This window comes from Lampris incognitus, chromosome 2 (genome assembly GCF_029633865.1).
Source record: "Lampris incognitus isolate fLamInc1 chromosome 2, fLamInc1.hap2, whole genome shotgun sequence".
NCBI lineage: Eukaryota > Metazoa > Chordata > Actinopteri > Lampriformes > Lampridae > Lampris > Lampris incognitus.
Genome location: NC_079212.1, coordinates 35453933 through 35477413, shown reverse-complemented (window position 1 = coordinate 35477413; position 23481 = coordinate 35453933). Strand labels below are relative to the sequence as shown.

The 23481-nt window shown below is 45.6% G+C and overlaps 1 protein-coding gene across 1 annotated transcript in view; it reads right to left on the bottom strand.

Annotated features, from left to right (window-relative positions):
- Positions 1–2723: 2723 nt before the first annotated feature.
- The window catches only part of bsna (bassoon presynaptic cytomatrix protein a), a 166787-nt gene continuing 146029 nt past the window's right edge, over positions 2724–23481 (bottom strand). The window contains exons 8-13 of the mRNA XM_056299542.1: positions 22904–23077; positions 20990–21249; positions 19521–20457; positions 7087–9592; positions 5599–6162; positions 2724–2893 (exon numbers count right to left, since the gene is read on the bottom strand). Of these exons, the coding sequence (XP_056155517.1) occupies positions 2724–2893; positions 5599–6162; positions 7087–9592; positions 19521–20457; positions 20990–21249; positions 22904–23077 (4611 nt within the window). The remainder of the gene's footprint in view (positions 2894–5598; positions 6163–7086; positions 9593–19520; positions 20458–20989; positions 21250–22903; positions 23078–23481) is intronic.

The following is a 23481-nucleotide window of genomic DNA, read 5'->3' as shown; positions in this document are numbered from 1 at the left end:
GACTGTGAAATTGCAATTGGTGATTGGGGACATTTAATTGTTTATGTTTACCGTAAACTAGCACATACTGTCAGTACTTAAGGTTTGACTCTCATCATCCAACGGAGCACAAACTAGGAGTCATCAGGATGCTGTATCACCGAGCTGACAACGTCCCCACCAACACAGCGGCTGGGGAAGGCCGAAATACCACATTAAAGTGGCTCTGGTTAAGTGTGGTTATCCTAACTGGGTGTTTGTCAATGCCAGGAAGACGCCCAAACAGTGCACCAGCCAACTGAAGAAAAGGACGGACAACAGCAGTCTAAGCGCAAACCAGTGGTGATTCTGTATGTGGCGGGATTGTCAGAACAGTTGAGATGCATATTTTCCAGCTACCGGATCTCGGTTGCTTTCAAACCCCAAAACACACTGCGCCAGAAATTGTTCCACCCCAATGATCAGGTCCCTCGGCACAAACAGAGCAATACAGTGAACACTGTTAAGTGCCGGGAGGATTGCCATGAATTGTACATTGGGAAAACCAAACAGATGTTGGTGAAGAGGATGGCACAATACAGAAGAGCCACCTCATGAGGCCAGGACTCCGCTGTCTACACCCATATAAAGGCCAGTGGCAATTCTTTCAAGGATGAGGATGTGAACATCCTTGATAGGGAGGAACGCTTTTTTGAGCCAGGAGTCAAAGAGGGAACAACCATCTCTGAACTGGTAGCGGGGGTTGTGTTAAGAGTACATCTGTCACCATCTTACAATGCAGTGATTAGAACTTTTCCTCAATCCTCTGTGAATAGTACACATTGGCATTGAAACTCTAGTTAATGGTCACAGCAATTTGCATATGAAACTGATCGTTGGTTTCGGTCATTATCTAACTGTGCTGTTTATAAGGCTGGGGATACCTGCAGTCAGCTGAGACTAACGAAGTCACTTAGATGAGTAATGAAATGTTTCTCCCACTAAACTTTGTGTCCAGATGGGAAGATGGTATTTCCTCAAAAAGAATTAAAATGTCAGTGGTCTAAATGAATGGTCGTATTGGTCTACACAATCCACAGCAAAAAATAAACATGATAGGCAGGACAATATTATGTTTAATTTTTGCATGATTTACGCAATATAGCCATGTGTACCGCTTGTAATAAATAAAAACTGTTGCGGGTACATAAGCTAGCTCAGCACTGAAAATGTTTCAGAAAAAAGTTTAAAAAGTGTCATAATCAACCAGATGTGCTATTCGCCTTCCACAGCATGATATTAGTCATTTCTGTTTTAGTGAGACTACCAGTTGGAAACTGTCAAAGGGAGGCAAACAGTATTAACTTCTGTAATTAAAAGGCCCAGCCAAAATTACTTTGGTTCATCCAAAATTGAAATCCTGGCACTGTGCCAGACAAAAGTGTCAAGCTTGCCATAAGGCCAAACAATGCAGTGTATCAAATTAGTTTCTGATCGCTTTGTACTATATTATACATAGGCCATAGGCTTGGTTAGGGTATTTCTTTCACACATGAGCGCACACAACTGAAGCACACTGGCAACCATGTTAAAAGTAAAAAAAAAAAAATTATACTGTTAGGCTTTCATTTTCCATGTACCCTTTTAAAACATTTAGTGTACATATGCAATAATTTTGTGTTAAACTGAAAGCTATAAATATGTATACTCACTCATATCAAACTTATAGCGTGCGCACACATGCATATAATAAGAAAATATTTTTATTAGACCTATTTTAGAGTCAGTGTAGTGACATGTTTCGGTGTCTCCACCCCCCCTTCCCCCCCATGATTTTTTGTTTGGCAGTGGGGAAGGTGCTGAAACACAGCAATGGTAACTATTACATTTCATATGGATCCCAAGGATTTAGAGTGGTCAAGCACCACTGTGATTAACAGTAATTTTAACAAAACACTCTTCAGGATGTAACTTTAAGGTTAAAAATGTGTCTACCATACATAAGGTCATAGAAGTAAGGCCTGTTTGAAGTGGGGACAATTTCACGCTTCTTCTCTTTGGGCAAAGGACCAATGGTAGTCAAGTCGAGTCAAATTTATTTATAGAGCACATTTAAAAACAACCTACATTGACCAAAGTACTGTACAGACCAGAGCAGTTGGCTAAAACACAAATACAAGAACCATGGCATAGACAACAAGGCACATACGTAGCTCTTGGGTACAAATAAACGACACACAGACATAGGCACAAGCCAGAAATCAGCCACATCAGGAGGATTCAAATGCTAGTGACTATAAGTAAGTTTTGCGATGGGACTTAAAAGAGTTGATGGAGGGGGCAAATCTTATAGGGAGGGGAATGCTGTTCCACAGTCTAGGGACTGCAACTGCAAAGGCGCAGTCACCCCTGATTTTAAGTTTAGATCTCGGGACAGCCAGAAGTCCCAAGTCAGCCGACCTGAGGGACCAGGAGGTTGAATAGAGGGTTAAAAGGTCTGCGATACAGGAAGGGGCCAGCCCATTTAGGGCTTCATAAACAAACAGGGGAAGCTTAAAATCAATTCTAAACCACACAGGCAGCCAGTGGAGAAAGGCCAGTATAGGGGTAATATGGTCTCTCTTCTGGGTACCTGTCAGGAACCTGGCTGCCCATTCTGGACCAGTTGCAGGCAGGACAGGGACAACTGACTAATCCCTATATACGTGGAGTAGCAGTAGTCCAAGTGGGGGGATATCAAAGTGTGGATGAATTTCTTGAGATCTTTAAGAGAGAAACAGCTTGATTTTGGCAATAGTATCAAGCTGGAAAATACTGGCTTTCAGTACTGCATTAACTTGCTTGTCAAACTTGTAGGCGGAATCCAATATCACACCAAGGTTTTTGACATGATGTTTGACAAGGGTGGACAGGTTGCCAAGACTGTTGGTAATCACTTTAACAGAGTCAGGGGGGCCACATAGGACAACTTCAGATTTGCCTTCATTCAGCTTTAGGAGGTTTTGTGCCATCAAGCACTTAATGTCCATAAGGCAGTTCAAGAGGCTGACTAGATTGGACTGATCATTTGGTTTCAGGGTGAGATAAAGCTGAGTGTCATCAGCATAACAGTAGAAGGAAATATATTTTTGAATGATTCGACCAACGGGAAGCATTTATATAGAGAAAAGAATGGGACCTAGGATAGAACCTTGTGGGACCCTGCAGGAGAGACTAGCTAGGGGAGAGGAAATATTGCCTATGTTAATGGAGAAGCTTCTATTTTTGAGGTAGGACGTGAACCATTTCAAGGCAGAGCCATCAACACCAACCCCGTACTGGAGTCAGTCTATTAAAATGTCATGAACCACAGTGTTGAACGCCGTGCTGAGGTCAAGACAAATTAGATAGCACAGTCATTGAAATCGGCAGAGAGGAGGAGGTCATTGTACACTTTCAGCAAGGCAGACTCTGTGCTATGATAAGCCTTAAAACCTTATCGAAATCTTTCCAAGATGTTGTTTTGGTGTAGGTAGGGCAGCTATTGACTGAGAATAACCTTTACAAGATCCTTTGACAGGAATTGAAGTTTAGAAATGGGTCTGTAGTTACTAGGTAAGGTAGGGTCTAAATTTTTTTTTTCAGGAGGAGCTGGACCACTGCATGCTTGAAACAGGTTGGAATGGTACCAGTGGCCCGGAAGCTGCTGATAATGGAGAGGATGCTGGGCCTGGCTACATCAAAGACAAAGGGCAGTAGGGACAATGTCATGGGGGGCAGGTTTCATGATGGAAACAATATTTGTAAGAGTCAGTAGCATGACAAGTTGGAAGCAGTCCAATTTAGAAGAACTGATTAGTGAGACAGCCAAGTCATGGGTGGGGGTGTTCATTCTTATATCCTCAATTTTGTTAATGAAATTTTTTTTAAATTCTTCACACTCAGCAGGGAACACATCTAAGCTGGTACTGGGGGCGGGGTAGATGACAGAATTTATGGTACTGAATAAAAACTTGGGATTATGAGAGTTGTTGGAAATTAGGTCAGAAAAGTATTTTGTTCTCACAGCCTTAACTGCTTCTTGATATTTGTGAAGATTGTTTCGCAAAATTTCAAAAGAAAATTGAAGCTTGTCATTCTTTCACTTTCGTTCAGATATTCTGCACTCCCTCCTCAGAGACTAGGTTGAGTGTATGACCTAGTTTGTGACTAGGACCACTGGTAAGCACAGCAAGACTAAAAGACCCAATCAGATGTATAACATCATTTAAAAAGAGAGGCTCAGCGGGACAGCAAACATGAATATTAAAATCACCACTCCATCAAAGGGGGGCATAGTGTTTGAAAGGAAGTCTGCAAATTGAGTGATAAAGTCTTTATGTATTTTTGTTGGACGATACACATGAGCAATTAAGAGGGGATTGACCAGGTCCACTTTAATTAATTGCACCTTAAAGCTGGGGTAATAATTAAGAGTTCAGTAGGTGGCAATTAAAATGTTTTTTAAACAAAACTGCTAGACCCCCACCACACCCAGAGGGTCTAGGCATGCTAAAAAAACTTACAGTCATCTGGATGGAGTTCAATAAGTGGAGCAAGCTCACCAATGTTCAGCCAGGTTTCTGTCACCAGTGGGAAATTCAGTCCATGGGCGGTGAAAAAATCATTCAGAATAAAAATCTTATTGGATAATGATCTCACGTTTAACAGAGCCACGTTGACCGGGATAGCGGTATAATCTGACAACAGCTTCCATGCCAGAGGGCGGAGATTCTGGAGAACTACACCATCACAGTTAGCCTGGCGGGTAGCCCACAGGGCAGCAGTCCAGTGTCCAGGTCTGTGTCTGGGATAATCAGTTGGAGAAAGGCATACCCGGGCGCCGAGGAATGAAGCGTCGTGGTCAACCAGGTCCAACATTGTAGAGCTGAAAAAGGTCGACCGGTGCCAAGCAACAGTGGGCAGGATTCCTAAGATTAACTGAGGTGCCTGCATGTTTACTCTGTCTCCTAGCTCATTTCCTACAGTGGTAGTAACAGGGCCGAGCACATATATCTTCTGGTAGTTGGGAAAATAGACAGCAGTAAAAGCTTCTTTGTCCAGGATCCTGAGCATATAAGTCCACGACAGGGGCCCGTCTGAATATTGAGTAGTGTTTGATGATCGCAGACAATAGTGGTTTGCACATCATCCATACACAGGGACACAAACAGAACTAGGACAAACAAGAGCGGCAACAGGCAATGAAAAACAGCCAAACACAGCGCGTGGCCATTTTTCCCATGTGACATAGACATAGTGCAACCAGTCCCAGGTTTATGCTAGCCGAAATTTAAATTGGGGTGTAATAATAAAATCTAATTGCAACCTGGGTGAATAAATAGATTAACATAATTTGGCTAACATATTTTTTCTCCATTAAGACATTCAAAATACACAAACTGATGGATGGATTGGATGGTTTACCTGACCTTGTAAGTTTTTAATGTCATAAAGAAATTCAAACTGAGGGAATAAAAGAATCGATCTATCAATCAATGAAAAAACTTTGGATATGGAATCACTCTATGCATTAAAAACATCACAAATAGAATAATGAATTAATCATTATCCGAAAGGCCATGACAGCATAAATTAGTTACCGTACAATCAATAAGTTACCTGGGGGCTGACCTTGGAGGTCTCCAGGCTGTTGGGACTTGCTGCGAGAGGATCTGTGGGGGTCTCCTTGCCGGGAGGAGCGCTGGCCATGGTGGTGCCCAGATGGGTCCCGAGAATATTCGGAGGAGTGGTATCCTCCGGACCTTGATTCTCCACGCCTTCCCGAGGATGATGAACGCCCTGAGGGGTCATGGCGCATCGACGGGTCCTTGGGGTGACCCTTGGATGACCTGGAGGACCTCGGCTCATCTGAGTGACGGGACGAGGACGAGTGCCTTCCAGAGCTGCCGTGGTGACGGTGATCACGGGATGAGGAATGTCGCCCGCTGTGGCCATAGTCATCCTGTGGCCACAGATCCTCTTCAGGAGGTTCGTCATAGTCGTGGTAGGTGTGCTTGACACCATGTCGGCTCCGCCCAGTGGAGTGGCTGCTGCTGTAGTGTCGAGAGCTGGAGCGCGGCTTCTCGAACCAGTCGGTCTCCTCCTGGCCCAGATGGTAGGCTTTGGAAACCGAGAGCAGATCACAGTCAATCTCCATGTCGTTGGGAGACAGCGGCATGCAGGCTGAGTGAAGGAAGGAAGGAAGGCAGAAAGAAAGAACAAAGGAAAGAAGACCAACCACATGCAAAAGAAAAAGGAAAGGGAAGGAGAAGAAACAGAAAGAAAGGCAGAAAACAAAATAAAAGATTGACATCCATGCAGAGTAGACTCACACCACCATCACACATTACAAGACAACTTAATAAAGGATAATCATACACTGCAAAAGTGTCCACCTTGTTAAGGTTTTCAAATTATCTTAAAGAGTTCCTTTTTTTTTTCAAAGTAGAACAGTGGAATCTTTGGACTGGCAGACCTTTTCGAAATCTGAAAATATCACATTGTGAAAATTTACTTGAAACAAGTGTTGAGACTAGCATATACATTTCATTTTTTTAAACATATTCTAAAATCAATATTTTCTGCCAATTCAGTCAGATAATTTAACCAATCTAAACTGAAAAAAAAATAACGCGCAAATGGTCTTTCATGATGGATAGTTTTGCAGCAGAAGCAAATGAATTAAAAACTTCCAAAACAGAACATTTAAACAAGACATCATAGAAAATATGATCCTGTGAACAAAAACAATGCATCCGTTAACGATTAAAGAAAAAATCTGATGACGTGAATCAGTGTCACCGAAGAAAAAACAATTAACCCATATGATCATGCGAGTATCTGACAGACAGACGGCCAGATAAACAGACGGACGAACAAACGGACAGGCAGGCAGAAAGACAGACAGCAGTCCACTGATCCGAGAGCTCCAAGTGACTCTCAAGAAGATCACACTAGCATGCAACAGCTAACTCTCTATCTCTCTTTCTCGTTCTCTCTCCGTCTTCTCTCTAAGCCTAGCCTCTGGGTGGGTGGGGGACATTCAGATAACGGTGGGGGGCAGAGGAAGGTAGTGAGACCGTGAGGACATTCAGCTCCCACAATTACCTTCGCTGTCTGAAACAGCACAATGATAATCGTCTATAATGTACGTATCATCCGGTTTGTAGACATGGGTCCGGGGTAGGTCCCGTATATGGTCTTGCACATCTGGCAGTGAGTGGCTGGAGCCATAATGGCCATAATAATAGTGATATCTACTGCTGCGACTGTCATATGGGTCGGGGCCTAAGCTTGATGACCGCCCAGAACCCATAAACCTCCCCAGGGGACTGAGTGGGCTCTCCTCTTCGGAGTACTGCCGGGTCGGGTGGCGCCCACGGCTGTAGCCAGAGCGGTAAAGGCAGTCGTCCCTTTCATAGGACCGACTGCGGTAACCAGAGTAATCCCTAGCTGAAATCTTGTCCATGCCATAGCCAGTGGAACGAGAGCGGCCGGTGGAGGTGTAGTATATCCGGTCGTCGTCATCCACCATCATGCCATAGTACCGGCTACCATGGGAGGTGCTGCTGGCATTGCTGCCCTCGTAAGTGTTCCTCTTGAAGCCATAGTCCTCGATCAGCTGACGGCCTCGGATGCGGGAGGATGACGAGTAATCTCCCCCAGCCGCTGAGGTGTAGGAAGCTAGGTCTGCCTCCACATCCCGAGCCTCCTCGATGGGGGAGAACTTGGAGATTTTCTGCTCCATAGTCCCCTGTTTCCTGTGCTTGCTGCGCTTCGAGGACATGACAGCGGGAGCCAGGAGGCCTCTGGAAGAGGACGAAGGCTTCTGCGTTCCAGAGCGTATGCTGCCATGTTTGTAGTCGTAGTCATAGTAACAGGAGGATCCCCCACCCATGCTAGTGCACACGCTGCTGCTGCTGCCCCCTAGAGTTCCGTGCCTGTAGCTGCTCTTACCCCTGCCGTGGTGGTCGTACAGCTCTTCCTGCATCGCCGCCTCCTCCTCTGCTGCCCTGCCGTATGAGGAGCCGCTCGTCCCGCCGCGCGCTGAGCTGCCGTGGCCATGGACATCCCCTGGGTAACGCCCGCTGCCGCCATGGTGCATCATGTCCCCAGTTGTCGTGCCCAGCCCATCTTTTGCTGTCAACTCACTGACATCATCGATCATCATGTAGTTGCGAGGGATGTTTTGCTCAAGTCCAGGTGCACTGTACATACCATCGGCCGTGCCATAGGTGGAGGGGCTGTCTACAGAATGCCCATAGGCATTGGAGACAGTCGAGGTGTATTGGCCATAAGAGCTAGCTGTAGTAGTGGTGTAGCCGTAAGTATTAGCTGTGGTTGTGGTGTACTGGCCATACGTGCTAGCTGGAGTTGAAGTGTATTGACCGTAAGTACTGGCCGGTGTGGAGGAATAGCCACCATAGCTGCTGGATACTGGTGCTGAGCCATAGGGCCCATAGGAGCTGGCCATGGTTGTAGTACCAGTGTACTGACCATAAGAGGGTGCTGCACTGGAATAGGTGGCATCTTGAGCCGTGGTGGTAACCACTACCGTTGGGTTGCTGATCGTCTCATAGTTGGTGGGCATCTTGTGCTCCAGATCGGCAAGTGATGTCTGCCGGGGCCTTCCTGGGTGCACTGTTAGAATGTCGGCTTGGGCCTGCCCAGGGTAAGGAGTGGTCTGATTGGGGTAGGAAGACACAGCACTTGGGTAGGGTGAGCTGTGGGTGGGGTATGGGGGCTGGCCGGGTGGTGCGGGTCCAAAGCCGGTGTGGCCTGGTTGGGGCTGTGGCTGAGGTGCAGCTGGTAACCCGATTTCTGTCTGGGGATAAGGGGGCTGAGACTGGGGGTAGGTGTGGGAGGGGTAGGAGGTTTGAGACTGGTAGGAGGGTGCTGGAGGGGGCACATGGCTCTGCAGAGGTGTGGGCTGCGGCAGCGCCTGGGACTGAGACACCGTTGGATAAGGGGGCTGGTTGAACGTTGAAGACTGGTAGGGTGCACTCGATGGCTGAGTTGGTGCTGCTGGCTGGCTCTGCGGGTACTGATATGAGAGGAAGGATGAGGTGGGTGGGTACTGCGCTGCAGTGTTGACATCACCGGTGAACTGGCTGAGTGGAGCAGTGCTCGGCCTCGTTGTCAGCAGGCCGTTGCTCTCATATGACGCTGCGGCTGTTGCCAGACGTAGGTTATTCAATTCGCTATCAGACATATAGTCCCTGGTGTCACCCATGCATCTCAGGTAGGCAATATCCCTCCTCTCCCTTTCCTTGACCAGTGTCTCTTTCCTCTGGTGGATCCCCAGCTCTAAGTATCTCAACTTGGCATCGATCTCTTTCTCTTCCTCTTCCAGCTCGGCTTGCTGCTTTCTTAACTTTGTTGACTCTTGCTCCACGGCCTTTAGCTCGTGAGTAAGGTCTTTAAGGAGGCTGGCTTTGGCGGCGAGGCCAGGCCGAGAGCCAGGCTTGAGGCTGGGCACGGAGGGCAGGTAGACCTGAGGGAGGGCGGGTGCCATCATGGGCAGGTGTGCCGTGGCACTGGTCTCCTCAGGCGGCGGGCTAGGCAGGGTCCGCTTTACTTTGCGGAGCAGGGAGCTCTGCTGCAGGGCTGCCAACTGTAGAGGGAGAGAGAGAGAGAGAGAGAGAGAGAGAGAGAGAGAGAGAGAGAGAGAGAGAGAGAGAGAGAGAGAGAGAGAGAGAGAGAGAGAGAGAGAGAAGAAAAGAGAGCGAGATGGTAGAGAGACACAAAGAGAGAGAGGAGGAAACGGATGTGTGGACAGGGGTAGGGGAGAGTGCGAGATGGGAGACACAGTAATGGGATATGGAGTTAGGACAGAGGAGAGAGTGAAAGATGGCAGACAAGAATGAGCAAAAGAGAGGGCAGAATGAACAGGAGAGGAGGGAGCCAACAGGAGAGGGGAGAAAAACGGGAGACCACCAGATAGAGCCGGAGAGAGAAAGAGCGAGTGAGTGAGGAGTGAGGAGCAGAAAAACAGGATGTTGAGGATAGGCAGAGAGACATGGGGGAAAGAATTATCAAGGAAAGACGTGAAAGGAGGAGTGCAATGGGAGAGGAACGAGGGAGACAGAGAGACAAGTTGGAGGGAGTGAAAGGGAGAAGAGGCAAAGAGGGAGGAGAGGGAAGACAAAAAACAGAGCAAGAGAGAGAGAGACGAGGTGTGAGGAGAAAGAAGATGGAAACAGTAGAAGAGAGGAAAGGAGGTGTAGGGGGAAAGGAAGGGAGACAAAACAGCAAGGCAGAGGGGCAGGTAGTAAAGAGGAGGAGGAGGAGAAGATGAGTTGTGGAAAACAAGAGAGGTGTACAATGGTTGGAGATCAGAAGGAAGCGGGTACGCGGAAGAAGAGGAGGGGGAGGATGAGGAGGAAAAAGATGGGATGAGTAGAATGGAGGGTCAGAATATGGGTAGGGCAGATGTGAAGGAGGAATGATGGAGGGGCAACAGGGACAGTGAGAGGACAACAACAGGAACATACAAGGGAAACAAACACACAGAGACAAGGGACAGCAGGACAACAAGAGTGCAGTTTGTGTTAGAAGCAAAAAATAGAAAAAATGACTTGTAAATAAGTTTTATAATAAAAAAAGGGTTTATAATTCAAAAGTGTTATGTACAGTTCGCTGTAATCTGTGAGCCGGGTCATACAGTTACACCATGATAGCATTTAATGCAAAATAAATAAATAAATCACTGTATATGACTAGATATTTTGTATATATTTGTGTTTTTTCTTTTAAAAGGTTGTGCTTTCCCTGAGAAGCAAAGGTGACGGAGAATTTTCTGTGTCATGAGATATATATATATATATAAAAAAAACAGGGTCGGCACGGTGGCGCAGTGGTTAGCGCGGTCGCCTCACAGCAAGAAGGTCCTGGGTTTGGGCCCCGGGGTAGTCCAACCTCGGTGGGTTGTCCCGGGTCGTCCTCCGTGTGGAGTTTGTATGTTCTCCCCGTGTCTGCGTCGGTTTCCTCTGGGGGGTCCGGTTTCCTCCCATAGTCCAAAGACATGTAAGTCAGGTGAATTGGTGATACTAAATTGTCCCTAGGTATTAATGTGTGTGTGTGCCTTGTGATGGTCTGGCAGCCTGTCCGAGGTTTTTCCCCGCCTGCAGCCCAATGACTGCTGGAATAGGCGCCAGCATCCCCACGACCCTGAGAAAATGATAAGTGGTTCAGATAATGGATGGATGAAATAACAGGGAACAGCCAGCTCTTCAAAATGTCTCTTTAAGATCTTTTTTTTTTTTGAGATACTTTATTGATCCCCGCAGAGAAATTACACTCTGCATTTAACCCATCCTAGCTGTGTAGCTAGGAGCAGTGGGCAGCCACCGTGCAGTGCCCGGGGACCCAACCCAGTTCGTCTTGCCATGCCTCGGTCAGGGGCACAGACAGGAGTATTAACCCCAACATGCATGTCTTTTTGATGTTGGGAGGAAACCAGTGCACCTGGAGAAAACCCACGCAGACATGGGGAGAACACGCAAACTCCACACACAGGACAACCTGAAATGACCCCCAAGGTTGGACGACCCCAGGGTTCGAACCCAGGACCTTCTTGCTGTGAGGCGACAGCACTAACCACTGTGCCACCCAAGATTAGGAAGCCTGGGTGATTAAACAGCGAAATAATGTCCATGTCCGAGAAACAACCGCCTCCGAGGATTTCATCTCATCCTAACTTTTCAAGGACCACCTACACCTTTATACTACAAATATGTAAAATCGCAAACGTCGTGAATACACAGTACTTTTGTTTGACCTCCATGAGTGCCACTGCAGCCTTGTTCTTGCATAAAACAGGGCTCCTGAATAGTGCTTCCAAATGAATTGCATGTCGATTTTCAAAGTTTGCTGTGTGCTTTTTGGACAGCCCTACCACCAACATAACAACCGACAACCAATCTGTTGCTGAAATTACCACATCCACCACAGCGAATCACAGGAAAATCCACAGGGGCATCTATCCTCCAACCCTTTGAAATGTAGATCTTTGCTGAATTATGTTGACAAGCTAATGTGACACAAAGGGTGGGTGGAATGCCCACTTTCAATTGAGGACAGATAAAGCCCTTTCCCATAGAGTGGGTCTTTGTAATCCCCCTGGTTTACCATTATCTTCAGTGAATAGGGGCATGTGCAGTATGTGGGCTTGCGTGTAGATATATTTGTCGCTAAGTGGCAGGCTACCAACATCATGTAAAGGAAGCGTGTTCTTTGTGCTTACATTTCAGTGTGTTTTCAAAAGCTGCATGTTGAACCACCTTCATTATAATTCAAGCAAGGGTTCTACATTGGCGGGCACCCAAATAACGGAGATCGTATATATTTATAAAGGTACTTGTGCTTAATAAATGGATGACACTGTACTGCCAAGGGCTGTTTGTTAAGTCAGTGTGTGTGTGTGTGTTGGGAGTGAGGGAGGAGGGTGGTAGGTGTGGGGGGTAGTAGCAGCAGCGCTTGTTTGCGCAAGAAAAAAGAAATCCCCTTTGGGACTAATTGATCTTCTTTATCCCTGTGAGTGGGCAGGGAAATAAAATACTCCCCAAGCCTCGAGGGAGTTTAGGAGAGAAAATGACAGTTTGCTTCATACATGCCAAAATCCACATGCAACACAACACATCAGTCATCCCAGCGTTGAAGAAGGGCAGAGAACTGAAAATCTCAAAAATAGATAATATGTCTAGATGTTGACTTGTGTGGATTGAGTTTCTTTTTTTGGGGGGATTTTCCCCCGTTTTTCTCCCCAATTGTGTTCAGCCAATTACCCCACTCTTCCGAGCTGCCAAGTAAGTTTGCATATACTAGGGGTTGACTTGTTGGGATACTCAACATAAAGAGCATAAAGGCCATGTAGATAAGGGATCTAAAGAAGCAATAAATGAAATTAGATATTTATGAGTATATTCTCACGATTGTCAGAAGTAAAGAGGGTAAGAAAAGAAATTTGGAAATGATAGATAATGACACTCCATTATAATTTAATGGCAGCTGTCATTTAGAAGAAAGGAGAAAGCCACTTTATTTTGTCATTGTAGGTTACATCCATTTTCCAAACCGCTTATCCTGTTCTCAGGGATGCTGGAGCCTATCCCATCAGTCATTGGGCGGCAGGCAGGAAGACACTCTGGACAGGCCGCCAGACTTTCACACGGGGCTGACATACACCCACACAGCTAGGGACAATTTAGTATGGCCGATTCACCTGACTTACATGTCTTTGGACTGTGGGAGGAATCCGGAGCCCCCGGAGGAAACCCACACAGACATTGGGAGAACATGCAAACTCCACACAGGATGAACCGGGGCGACCCCCAAGGTTGGACTACCCCGGGGCTTGACCCCAAGACCTTCTTACTGTGAGGCGACCACGCTAACCACTGTGCCACCTTGCCGCCCACTGTAGGTTACAACGAAATTGTATTCTTACAATGAAATTTGTTCTCTGCATTTAACTCATTCTCTTGTATAGGAGCAGTAGGCAGCTGCAGTGCAGCACCCAGGGGCCAAAATCCAGTTCTTAATAGTAATAATTCTTTCCATTGTCTTGTTCAGGGGCACAGACAGGAGTATCAACCCTAACATGCATGTCTTTTTGATGGTGGGAGGAAACCGGAGCACCCGGAGGAAACCCACGCAGACACTGGGAGAACATGCAAACTCCACACAGAAAGGACCTGGGACAGCTTGGGGTTCGAACCCAAGACCTTCTTGTTGTGAGGCAACAGTGCTAACCACTGGGCCACCGTGCTGCCCAAGAGTTAGCATCCCTTTTTTATTCCCAAATTGTGAATTGATGTAATTTTGAAACAAAACCTTCCAAAATGCTCAGTATATACTAAAGGATTTTGGAGACAAAACTACAGCACAGACGGAAAAATCCATAAACTACAAAAAATCATTACAGTATTTTCATAAAACATTCATAAGACTTATAAAGTACAAAAAGCAAAGTGGAATCAAAAGAATGGTTTTACTTAAAAATAAAGAGCCCATTCAGCATCACCGTAAGGTTTTGGACTCAAGTAAACAAAATAAAAAGTGGGTCAGCTTATTGTCTGCAGAGTGAAAATTATGCTATTGTAAAGTTCAACTCACGTACAAAGTTTTACATGGAAAGTTAAATGAAAGAGAGAAAAACATACACTCACTGGCCACTTTATTAGGTACACCTTGCTAGTACCGGGTTGGACCCCCTTTTGCCTTCAGAACTGCCTTAATCCTTCGTAGCATAGATTCAACAAGGTACTGGAAACATTCCTCAGAGAGTTTGGTCCATATTGACATGATAGCATCACGCAGTTGCTGCAGATTTGTCGGCTGCACATCCATGATGCGAATCTCCCGGTCCACCACATCCCAAAGGTGCTCTATTGGATTGAGATCTGGTGACTGTGGAGGCCATTTGAGTACAGTGAACTCATTGTCATGTTCAAGAAACCAGTCTGAGATGATTCGAGCTTTATGACATGGCGCGTTATCCTGCTGGAAGTAGCCATCAGAAGATGGGAACACTGTGGTCATAAAGGGATGGACATGGTCAGCAACAATACTCAGGTGGGCTGTGGCGTTGACACAATGCTCAATTGGTACTAAGGGGCCCAAAGTGTGCCAAGAAAATATCCCCCACACCATTACACCACCACCACCAGCCTGAACCGTTGATACAAGGCAGGATGGATCCATGCTTTCATGTTGTTGACGCCAAATTCTGACCCTACCATCCGAATGTCGCAGCAGAAATTGAGACTCATCAGACCAGGCAACGTTTTTCCAATCTTCTATTGTCCAATTTTGGTGAGCCTGTGCGAATTGTAGCCTCAGTTTCCTGTTCTTAGCTGACAGGAGCGGCACCCGGTGTGGTCTTCTGCTGCTGTAGCCCATCTGCCTCAAGGTTCGACGTGTTGTGCGTTCAGAGATGCTCTTCTGCATACCTCGGTTGTAATGAGTGGTTATTTGAGTTACTGTTGCCTTTCTGTCAGCTCGAACCAGTCTGGCCATTCTCCTCTGACCTCTGGCATCAACAAGGCATTTTCGCCCACAGAACTGCCGCTCACTGGATATTTTCTCTTTTTCGGGCCATTCTCTGTAAACCCTAGAGATGGTTGTGCGTGAAAATCCCAGTAGATCAGCAGTTTCTGAAATACTCAGACCAGCCCGTCTGGCACCAACAACCATGCCACGTTCAAAGTCACTTAAATCACCTTTCTTCCCCATTCTGATGCTCGGTTTGAACTGCAGCAGATCGTCTTGACCATGTCTACATGCCTAAATGCATTGAGTTGCTGCCATGTGATTGGCTGATTAGAAATTTGCGTTAACGAGCAGTTGGACACGTGTGCCTAATAAAGTGGCCGGTGAGTGTATGTTGATGTGGTTAAAAAGAATCCATTAACTTGACCTCTGTCATGTTTTTCCATATTTGCATGTCAGATCTGTAGTGTTGATTTTGATCCCTATTCTAAGTTAAGGGTGTTTGATAAACATTTATAGGATTGGGTTTCTTGCGTGTACAACAAGAAGATATCGGTTACAGTACGAATTGCAATGATTAGAAAAGATATTGTAATCTCTATTCATGAATGATCACTAGTGGTGTACACTCAAGATGACTACCATAGGACTAATTTTAATGTCGCATTAAAAAACACTGACAGAGAGGCTATGAGGTTTCACTTGAAAATCCTCTTGCAGCCATGGCTGACCCCTTCTTAGAGATCTTCCTTGAGAATTACACATTCACTCAGATGGTTAAATATAATTTAATTATATTATTATATTATGTCTAAAAAAGGCATCTGTGGAAGATGAAAGTCATGGGTGAAGATCCATCCAGCTGCTAAAAGTAAATAGTCTGATAATGATGAACTGCTCCTAAGGGCTGTGGAAGCATATTTTCCCCCTCTTGTTATAATCAAGGGCTTTCCTCCAGACAAGGAGGCAGTGTGTTTCTGAGTACCTCTTAACATAGGTGCTTACTTAATTTCAGCCTTATTGAGTTATCTGTCATTTGATAATTACTCCCTGGAGGAGTCTTCCGCTCTCACCCTGTGAGATGATCGCCCATATGCTAGCTACTCTTCTTTATGCACAGAACACAGGACCATCTTGCAGGCCAAACCCAATGGTATTCAATGCTACATCCTTTACATTGTTTTCACCTTGCTGTTGGGGCCAGGAAGTCTATCATGCTATTATGAATAGAACTGATACAACCCTGTGAATTTAAACTACATACTAAGTGTATTACTATTCACTGTGTAAAAATAATTGCTTCTTTACATTCAGGGAGCCAGTCCATCTGAACCACTGTAGCTACTCTGCTGGTCTCCCTTTGCCTACAATTGCAAGATTAAATTAAGGTGAACTGAGGGGGTCCGGTTAGCATAGCAGTCTATTCCGTTGCCTACCAACACAGGGATCGCCGGTTCGAATCCCCGTGTAACCTCCGGCTTGGTCGGGCATCCCTACAGACACAATTGGTTGTGTCTGCGGGTGGGAAGCCGGATGTGGGTATGTGTCCTGGTTGCTGCACTAGTGCCCCCTCTGGTCGGTCAGGGCGCCTGTTCAGGGGGGAGGGGGAATTGGGGGGAATAGTGTGATCCTTCCATGCGCTACGTCCCCCTGGTGAAACTCCTCACTGTCAGGTGAAAAGAAGTGGCTGGCAACTCCACATGTATAGGAGGAGGCACGTGGTAGTCTGCAGCCCTCCCCGGATCGGCAGAGGGGGTGGAGCAGCGACTGGGACGGCTTGGAAAATAGGGTAATTGGCCAAATACAATTGGGGAGAAAAGCCAAAAAATAATAAATAAATAAATTAAGGTGAATGAATGAACCTTTCACTCTACAAATGTCAACTTTGAGAATTTATTTTGTTGTAGGACAATTCTTCCAGAGTTGTTTGTCGAGCTGTAAGCTAAAGGTAGCTAACGTGTCTTTGAGCATGTGTAAAGGCACCTGGTGATGGTTTCTTTACAGTTTTCCACAATTTTTTACACGCTGAAATTGGAACTTGAAACACAATCGCTTAAACCTGAAACTCATGTACCACATCCTTAAACCAAATCTGAAAAATTGCAAACACAATTTCTGCTTTACACGCAGTTTTCAATTCTAAATCACACTTTTTGTAAAACACTACACAGTTTTCTACATTAGGCATGACATTCAAATTTAAAATCTCTCGCGTTCCTTTAGTAAGCAACACCAATCACAATGCCATGCAAACACTAGTTGCTTAATTGTTCACTTAGAAATCAGAGCTTTAGCCTTATAAAAAGCCCACAGATGAGCTCTCTTTTGGAGGACAGTGGAAGTCAAACTGTGAAGCAAGAGCTAGAGGTCAAGGAGTGTGAGTAAGAAGAGGAGGACGAGGAAGCACAGTTGTCTCAGATGAGATCAGGGCCACATTGGTTGACCATGTGCTCAACCATGGATTGAGCATGAGGGAGTTCAGCCCAACCTGAGCCGCTACATGGTTGCATCTATCATCCGTACATTCACAAATGAGAACTGGTAAGTTACCTACAATCAACACTATGCTACTGCTCTTTATGTAGGTATACTGTAGTATACTGCAGTCCCACATATCAGTAGGCCCATGTTACTCAGTTTGTTGGCCAGTGTTACAGTAATGTCATTTCATACTGAAAAACAAAATTTTTTTTGGCTTATTGTAACTGATAGTATCATATATTTTTGGATCTTCTGCAGAACTGAGAGATGACCAGGCCATGGTGGAAGACATCGGCTGTTCACACCAGAACACGAGACCACTATTGTGAACATGGTGGTGGCAAACAATACCATTAGACTATGAGAAATACAGAAGACAACACAATATCTGATAACATTGAATATTGTCTACATTGGAACATGTATTACAGTGCAACCAAATCCGGATGAATAGGTCTACAGGGTACCATTAGGGCAAAACTCAAGAGCGAGTTAAGGAACAGCGCTACGAATATGTGCAAGTAAGTACTATATTGTGAATTTACTATCTTATCAGAAATGTTGCTGCAATTCAGCACACTTATATTTTTACTGATGAGGCTGGCTTTAACCTAACCAAAAGAAGGGGAGGGGATAGAACATCATTGGCAACCGTGCCATTATGCATGTCCCTGGACAGTGTAGAGGGAATATCACCATGTGTGCAGCCATTGGCCAGCAAGATGTCCTCCACCGCCATGCCAACCTTGGTCCCTACAACACCGCTCTTCTCATCATATTCCTTTCCTTTACACACTACATGGCATCCTCATTCTAGCCGAGCAGAGTGGTGGACCACAGCAGCCCAGGTATGTTGTCATGTGAGGCAACGTGACTTTCCACCGGGCTGCTCTGGTCCACAACTGGTTCATCCACCACCCACAGTTTATTGTTCTATACCTCCCACCATATTCCCCACTCCTAAACCGAATTTAAGTTTTTTTTTTGGCATGGCGATGGAAGGTGTATGACCACCATCCCCTCGAATGTATGCCTCTTCTCCAGGCAATGAAGGATGCATGTGGTGAAGTTGATGTGGGGCCTTTCGGCGGCTGGATCCATCCCCCCAGAAGATTTCTTCCCCGCTGTTTAGCCAGGGAGAACTTCGCTTGTGATGCAGATGAGGTGCTTCAGCCAGACCAAAATAGGTGGCAAGATACAGCCTAATGTATTTTTTCTTACATTTTGCATTTGTTTTTGTCTTTTTGTGTTTAGAGTTTTGAAAAAATGAGCCACTTTAAAAAAAAAAAGTTTTTTACAGAAAACCCTTTATATTACTGATTGTTTATTTATGTATATTTGAGTAGATACACATTACTACAATCTTTTTTGACTTGCTACAGTGGAACACTGAAAATGTGAAAGGCACAAACAGGCTGTTAAGATATTCATAGTAGGGCTTTGTGTTGAGCACATCAGTGTGTTGTTGGTTGGTAGAAAGATCTATTCATATGATGGCATGTGTGTGTCATTTTGATGCAGAAAACAATTTTGGAAAGAGGTAAAACGGTTTTGAATGCAGTGTTTACATTTGCTAGAGATTTGTAGAGTTTTGTGTTATGTGTTTGTAGTTTTGGGTTTAGAGTTTTGAGAAAATGAGCCAAAGATTCAGAAAATGTGAGTAAACAATTGTGTAAAACTGTATTGCCAAGCCCCAAAGTGATGGATTGTCATGTCAATAATAATTTTAAAAGCAGCCAATTGAAATTCTCTTGCCAGTCATTTTATCTTATTTTTCATTATTTATCTGTGGTATGGTTCATCATTCATTGCTTTTACAAGGCAGTTATGGCTGCCAGTCAGGCTCTGTAAATTCTATATTTATAGTCATATTTCCACTATTAAAGGAGGTTCCCATGATGCAACAGAGATTATCATTTGTATCTATTTTCATTTTCTGCTGTACAGTCTAAAGTAAAGCGATGGATGAATGAATGTTTTTGTTTGGATTCATGTGTGCAAGTGAGCATGTTTTTGTGTATGTGTAGGCACCCCTGTCCTTCTTGCGTCTCAGCCCCATGTGATATTACCTGACTCTGGAGTGCTTGCTGTTGGTACAGGGACAGCCTGGCCTTAGTGTGCTCATCTGTGGTGGGGCTGAGCGGCTTGGGGTCCGACATTGACCTCTGTGTACTCTTCATGGGCCGGGGCATGGAGGGGTGGCGCTGGGGGGACTCTGCCGTGTAGGACTTCTGCTGGGGTGTGACGTGGGCCTTGTTTAGCCTCTCACTGGACAGAGAGGTTTCCAGAAGTCGGTGCGGGGACACTGGGGAGACTGGGGAGTAGAGCACCTGGGGGGACTTGGGAGCCACTTGCTGCTGGCGGATGATACTGGAGATGGACTCATTGTGGAGGTGGTTTTGAGGCTGGTAGTTGATGTCCAGTGGGTCGGGCCGGCGGTGCTCAAACTTGGCTGCGCTGGCTGCGATCTGCTGCTGCTGGCGCTGCTGGGCCACTGGGTCAGTGGAACCGGCCTGCTGCGTCCCGATGCCGATGGAGGAAGAGTATGGGCTGACTGTGGTCGGGACAGTGAGCTGGGGAGCCACCACCACCTGAGACTGAGCCTCTGGATCTGTCTGGCATGCTAGAGACTGTCCCTTTTGGGTACGCTCGGGTCCTGAGATGTAGTGCACAATCTCCACTTTACTAGGATCTGGGACGGTGATGTGGATCGCTGGGGAAACCCAGCTCAAGTGTTCTGCCTCCGTCTGGCAGGATATTTCCCTGATGGTCTGGACGGCGATGCTGGAGGAAACCATCTTGGAGTTGTCCGGTTTGGTATCGGTTGTTGTGGCAACGCCGGCAGTGCCAGAGCCAGAGGTGCTGCTGGATTCTGAGTGCCGGGAGAAACGGGAGCGCCTCCGTCTGACTGGCTGCTCCCACTCCACCTTGTCTTCATCGTCGTCTGTCTGAACAGAGCAATCCACACTGCGACCACGCCTTCTACTGCGCTGACGCAACATGTACCTGAGGAAGTAGAGGTGGAGGGAGAGAAGGGAAGATGTAGAGAGAGGTAAGAAGATGGGGGAAGGGATGAGACAAGTGAATAAATGAAGAGAAAGATGGAAGAGGGAGAGAAAAATAATTTTACATCAGCATCAGGTGCTGTACATTTTTCAAAGCATACTTTATCTGACATTGGCTTTTGTGACATACAGTATGTAGTTCCAAAGTCTAAGTGTTATTATGTTTAAAATCGAGCAAATACCTTGAATATCTGCTCCTGTTGTAGTCTGCTTCGACATGCTGTAAGAGAATGTCTCTGAAACTCTCAGTGGTGTGTTTTTATTTTGAATGTGTGGGAATTTATTTATGAACTATTCATGAGGACATATTAATTTACTGTACATCACGGCTTGTGTCTTGTTTTATAATTGTTTAAAGCCGCTATGAAATAAAATCCCTACCAAGGAAATCCTCTCTCCTATTTTACAGTTTTAGTCCAGACACACACACACACACACACAGCTCTTAAACAAGCTGCATACACACAGAATACCTCTCCTCCCCGTCCTCATCATCTGTCTGCACACAGCTGTCCACGATTCTGCGGGGGGCGGAGCCATAGAAGGCCACGCCCTCTCCAACCGCCCCATCCCTGGGCAGCCTGGTCATGGAGCTGTGCTTCCTCATGTTATTCCTGGACTCCACGTGCTCCCCCTGGCTCCTCAGACACATCTCGGATGAGGAGTTGGGTAGCGAGCGCGAGCTTGTCTGTGTCTCCACGTAGGGGTGTAGAGGTTGACCATTCACGTCCATCTGAGAGAGCCATTTGAAAAAGTTATTTTTTTCTTACAAAACTTGTTTTTCTCTTTACTAAAAAAGTGTTATCATTAAAACTCAATTAATGTACTGTTGTTTATTAATTCACTGATGTATTTTTTAATTATTTAGGTTTGATAGTTTGGATGCAATTCTGAAGGAGCAAAGTTGTCGCAGCTCACAAGCGTATATGGCTGAGCAAGCTGGTAAAGTGCCTTTATCAAAGGGCACTACAACATTAGTGGCTAAAACTCAGTTTCAACCATTTTTTTTTTTTTTTGGACACTGGGGAAGGTGCTGATACTGCACCACTGGAGACTCAGCTGTTTCATTTCAAATGGGTCTCTTGGATTTGAAGTAGTCAAACGCCATATATTAACATAGGCAACAGTAGATTAAACAAAAATGACAATAATCAGGATTTTAACTCAAAGGGTTGCAGGGGTTGCTGAAGTGTATCCTATCAGGCATTGTCAGAAGGCAGGAAGCCACCCTGGACAGATCACTTTGTCACCACATTGCTCCCACACACACCTTCACTCATACTCTGATTCATATGTATGGCCAATTCAGTCTTTACAATGTCTTTGGACTCTGAGAAGAAACCAGAGTATCTGGAGCAAATGAACATGTACACACAACTCCAACAATCCTTTAATCCTATTTACAAAGACCTATGCCTCAGAGCTACAAATGCTTCACAGGAGTGTACAGAATCTGTTCATGTTTAAAATACATTGTTAGGTTCAAGAACTGGTAGTATGCCCCGTGTGGCACAAACCCACAAAGTCATCAACCAAACTATAAGAAGTTTTGTAACTCAATTAAGGACAGATATGTCTTTTTTTCTGGTATGCTCATTTAAAAAAAAAAGTTTGGTAAGCTCATTTGGTATGTTCATTTTGCTTTATAAACAGGATATTGGAAAGAGAAGTATAGCAGTGAGAGAGACTCTGAGGAGAGACATGCTGCAAAGGCCGCAAACTGGCCTGAGCTGTCATGGTAAGCGCTTATCTGGGTTAGCCACCAGGATGCTCTCAAGAGCTACATGCTCAAGAATATTCTAGACCAGTGGTATTCAACCATCTGCCATGGAGGACCATGTGTATGCAGGTTTTCCTTCCAACCAGCTGATTAGTTCTCCCCTCTCTGAATGAAGGTGTGTTAATAAATGAAATCAGTTTGTGTAGTGTTGGGTTGGAATGTAAACCTACGCACACATGACTACTCATGGCACGTGGTTGAATACTAGTATTATAGTGGTTTTAACAGCAAGAAAACCACTGGTTATTGCAGGGGTTGAATGTTTGTCTTGCCGGTCATTGGACAGTATCTCTATATATCTGAGCATCTCTATGTACTACTTCCTGCTCTTGACCAAATACTTTTAATACTCTTTTGATCGACTGGAAGAGAGATTTTTCTTTTTTCTTTCCCCTCCCAGCCTCTATGGGGGGGACCAAAGTGCAGGACCGGCCTCCAAACAGCGACCCTGAAGTTGTCAGAGGAAATCGGTGCCTAGTTTGTCTTATCAAGAACACATCAACAAGGCAGACTTTGCTGTCACTGGGGCTTGACCTTTGGCCTTTGTTATTAAACTTGCCCAAATGGAGAGTGAATTGTCCCACAGCCACCCCTCCTCTCCACCCACCTGCATGCCCTGGGCTGCAGCAGCTACAGCAGCTGCCGTCTTCTGTCTCTTCTGCTCTTCAAGCTGTTGCTGGAGCTGCTGCTGCAAGGACTGAATCTGGTCCAACTGGGACTTCTGCTGGGCTAACTGCTCCCTTTGCAGAACCAACTGGTTCTCTCGCTCCTGCTGCTGCTGCTGGAGAACCTGGGGGAAGGAGGAGGAGATGGAGATAGAAGAGGGAAAGGATGGAGAAGAGGGGAGGATTGGAGAAGGAGGAGAATGAGGAGGAGGTTTTGGAGAGATAAGGAACAGGGTTGAAGAGGGATGAGGGGAGCAGGATGAGAGGTGAGAGGAGAAGATGACAGCAGACGAAATGAAAGGAGATGAAATATGAGACAAGAGGAGGAAATGAGGGGTTGAGAGAAATAGGAGAGGAGACAGAGGGGAAATGAGAGTAGCAGAGGAGAGAAATGGAAGAACGGGGAAATGGAAAGAAGAGGTGAAAAGAGAAGAGAGGAACATTGTGTTGACATTTTTATCTGCACATCTGACCTTGCAAAAGAACCAAAATCAAAAACAGGACTGGGAAAAATAAAGAA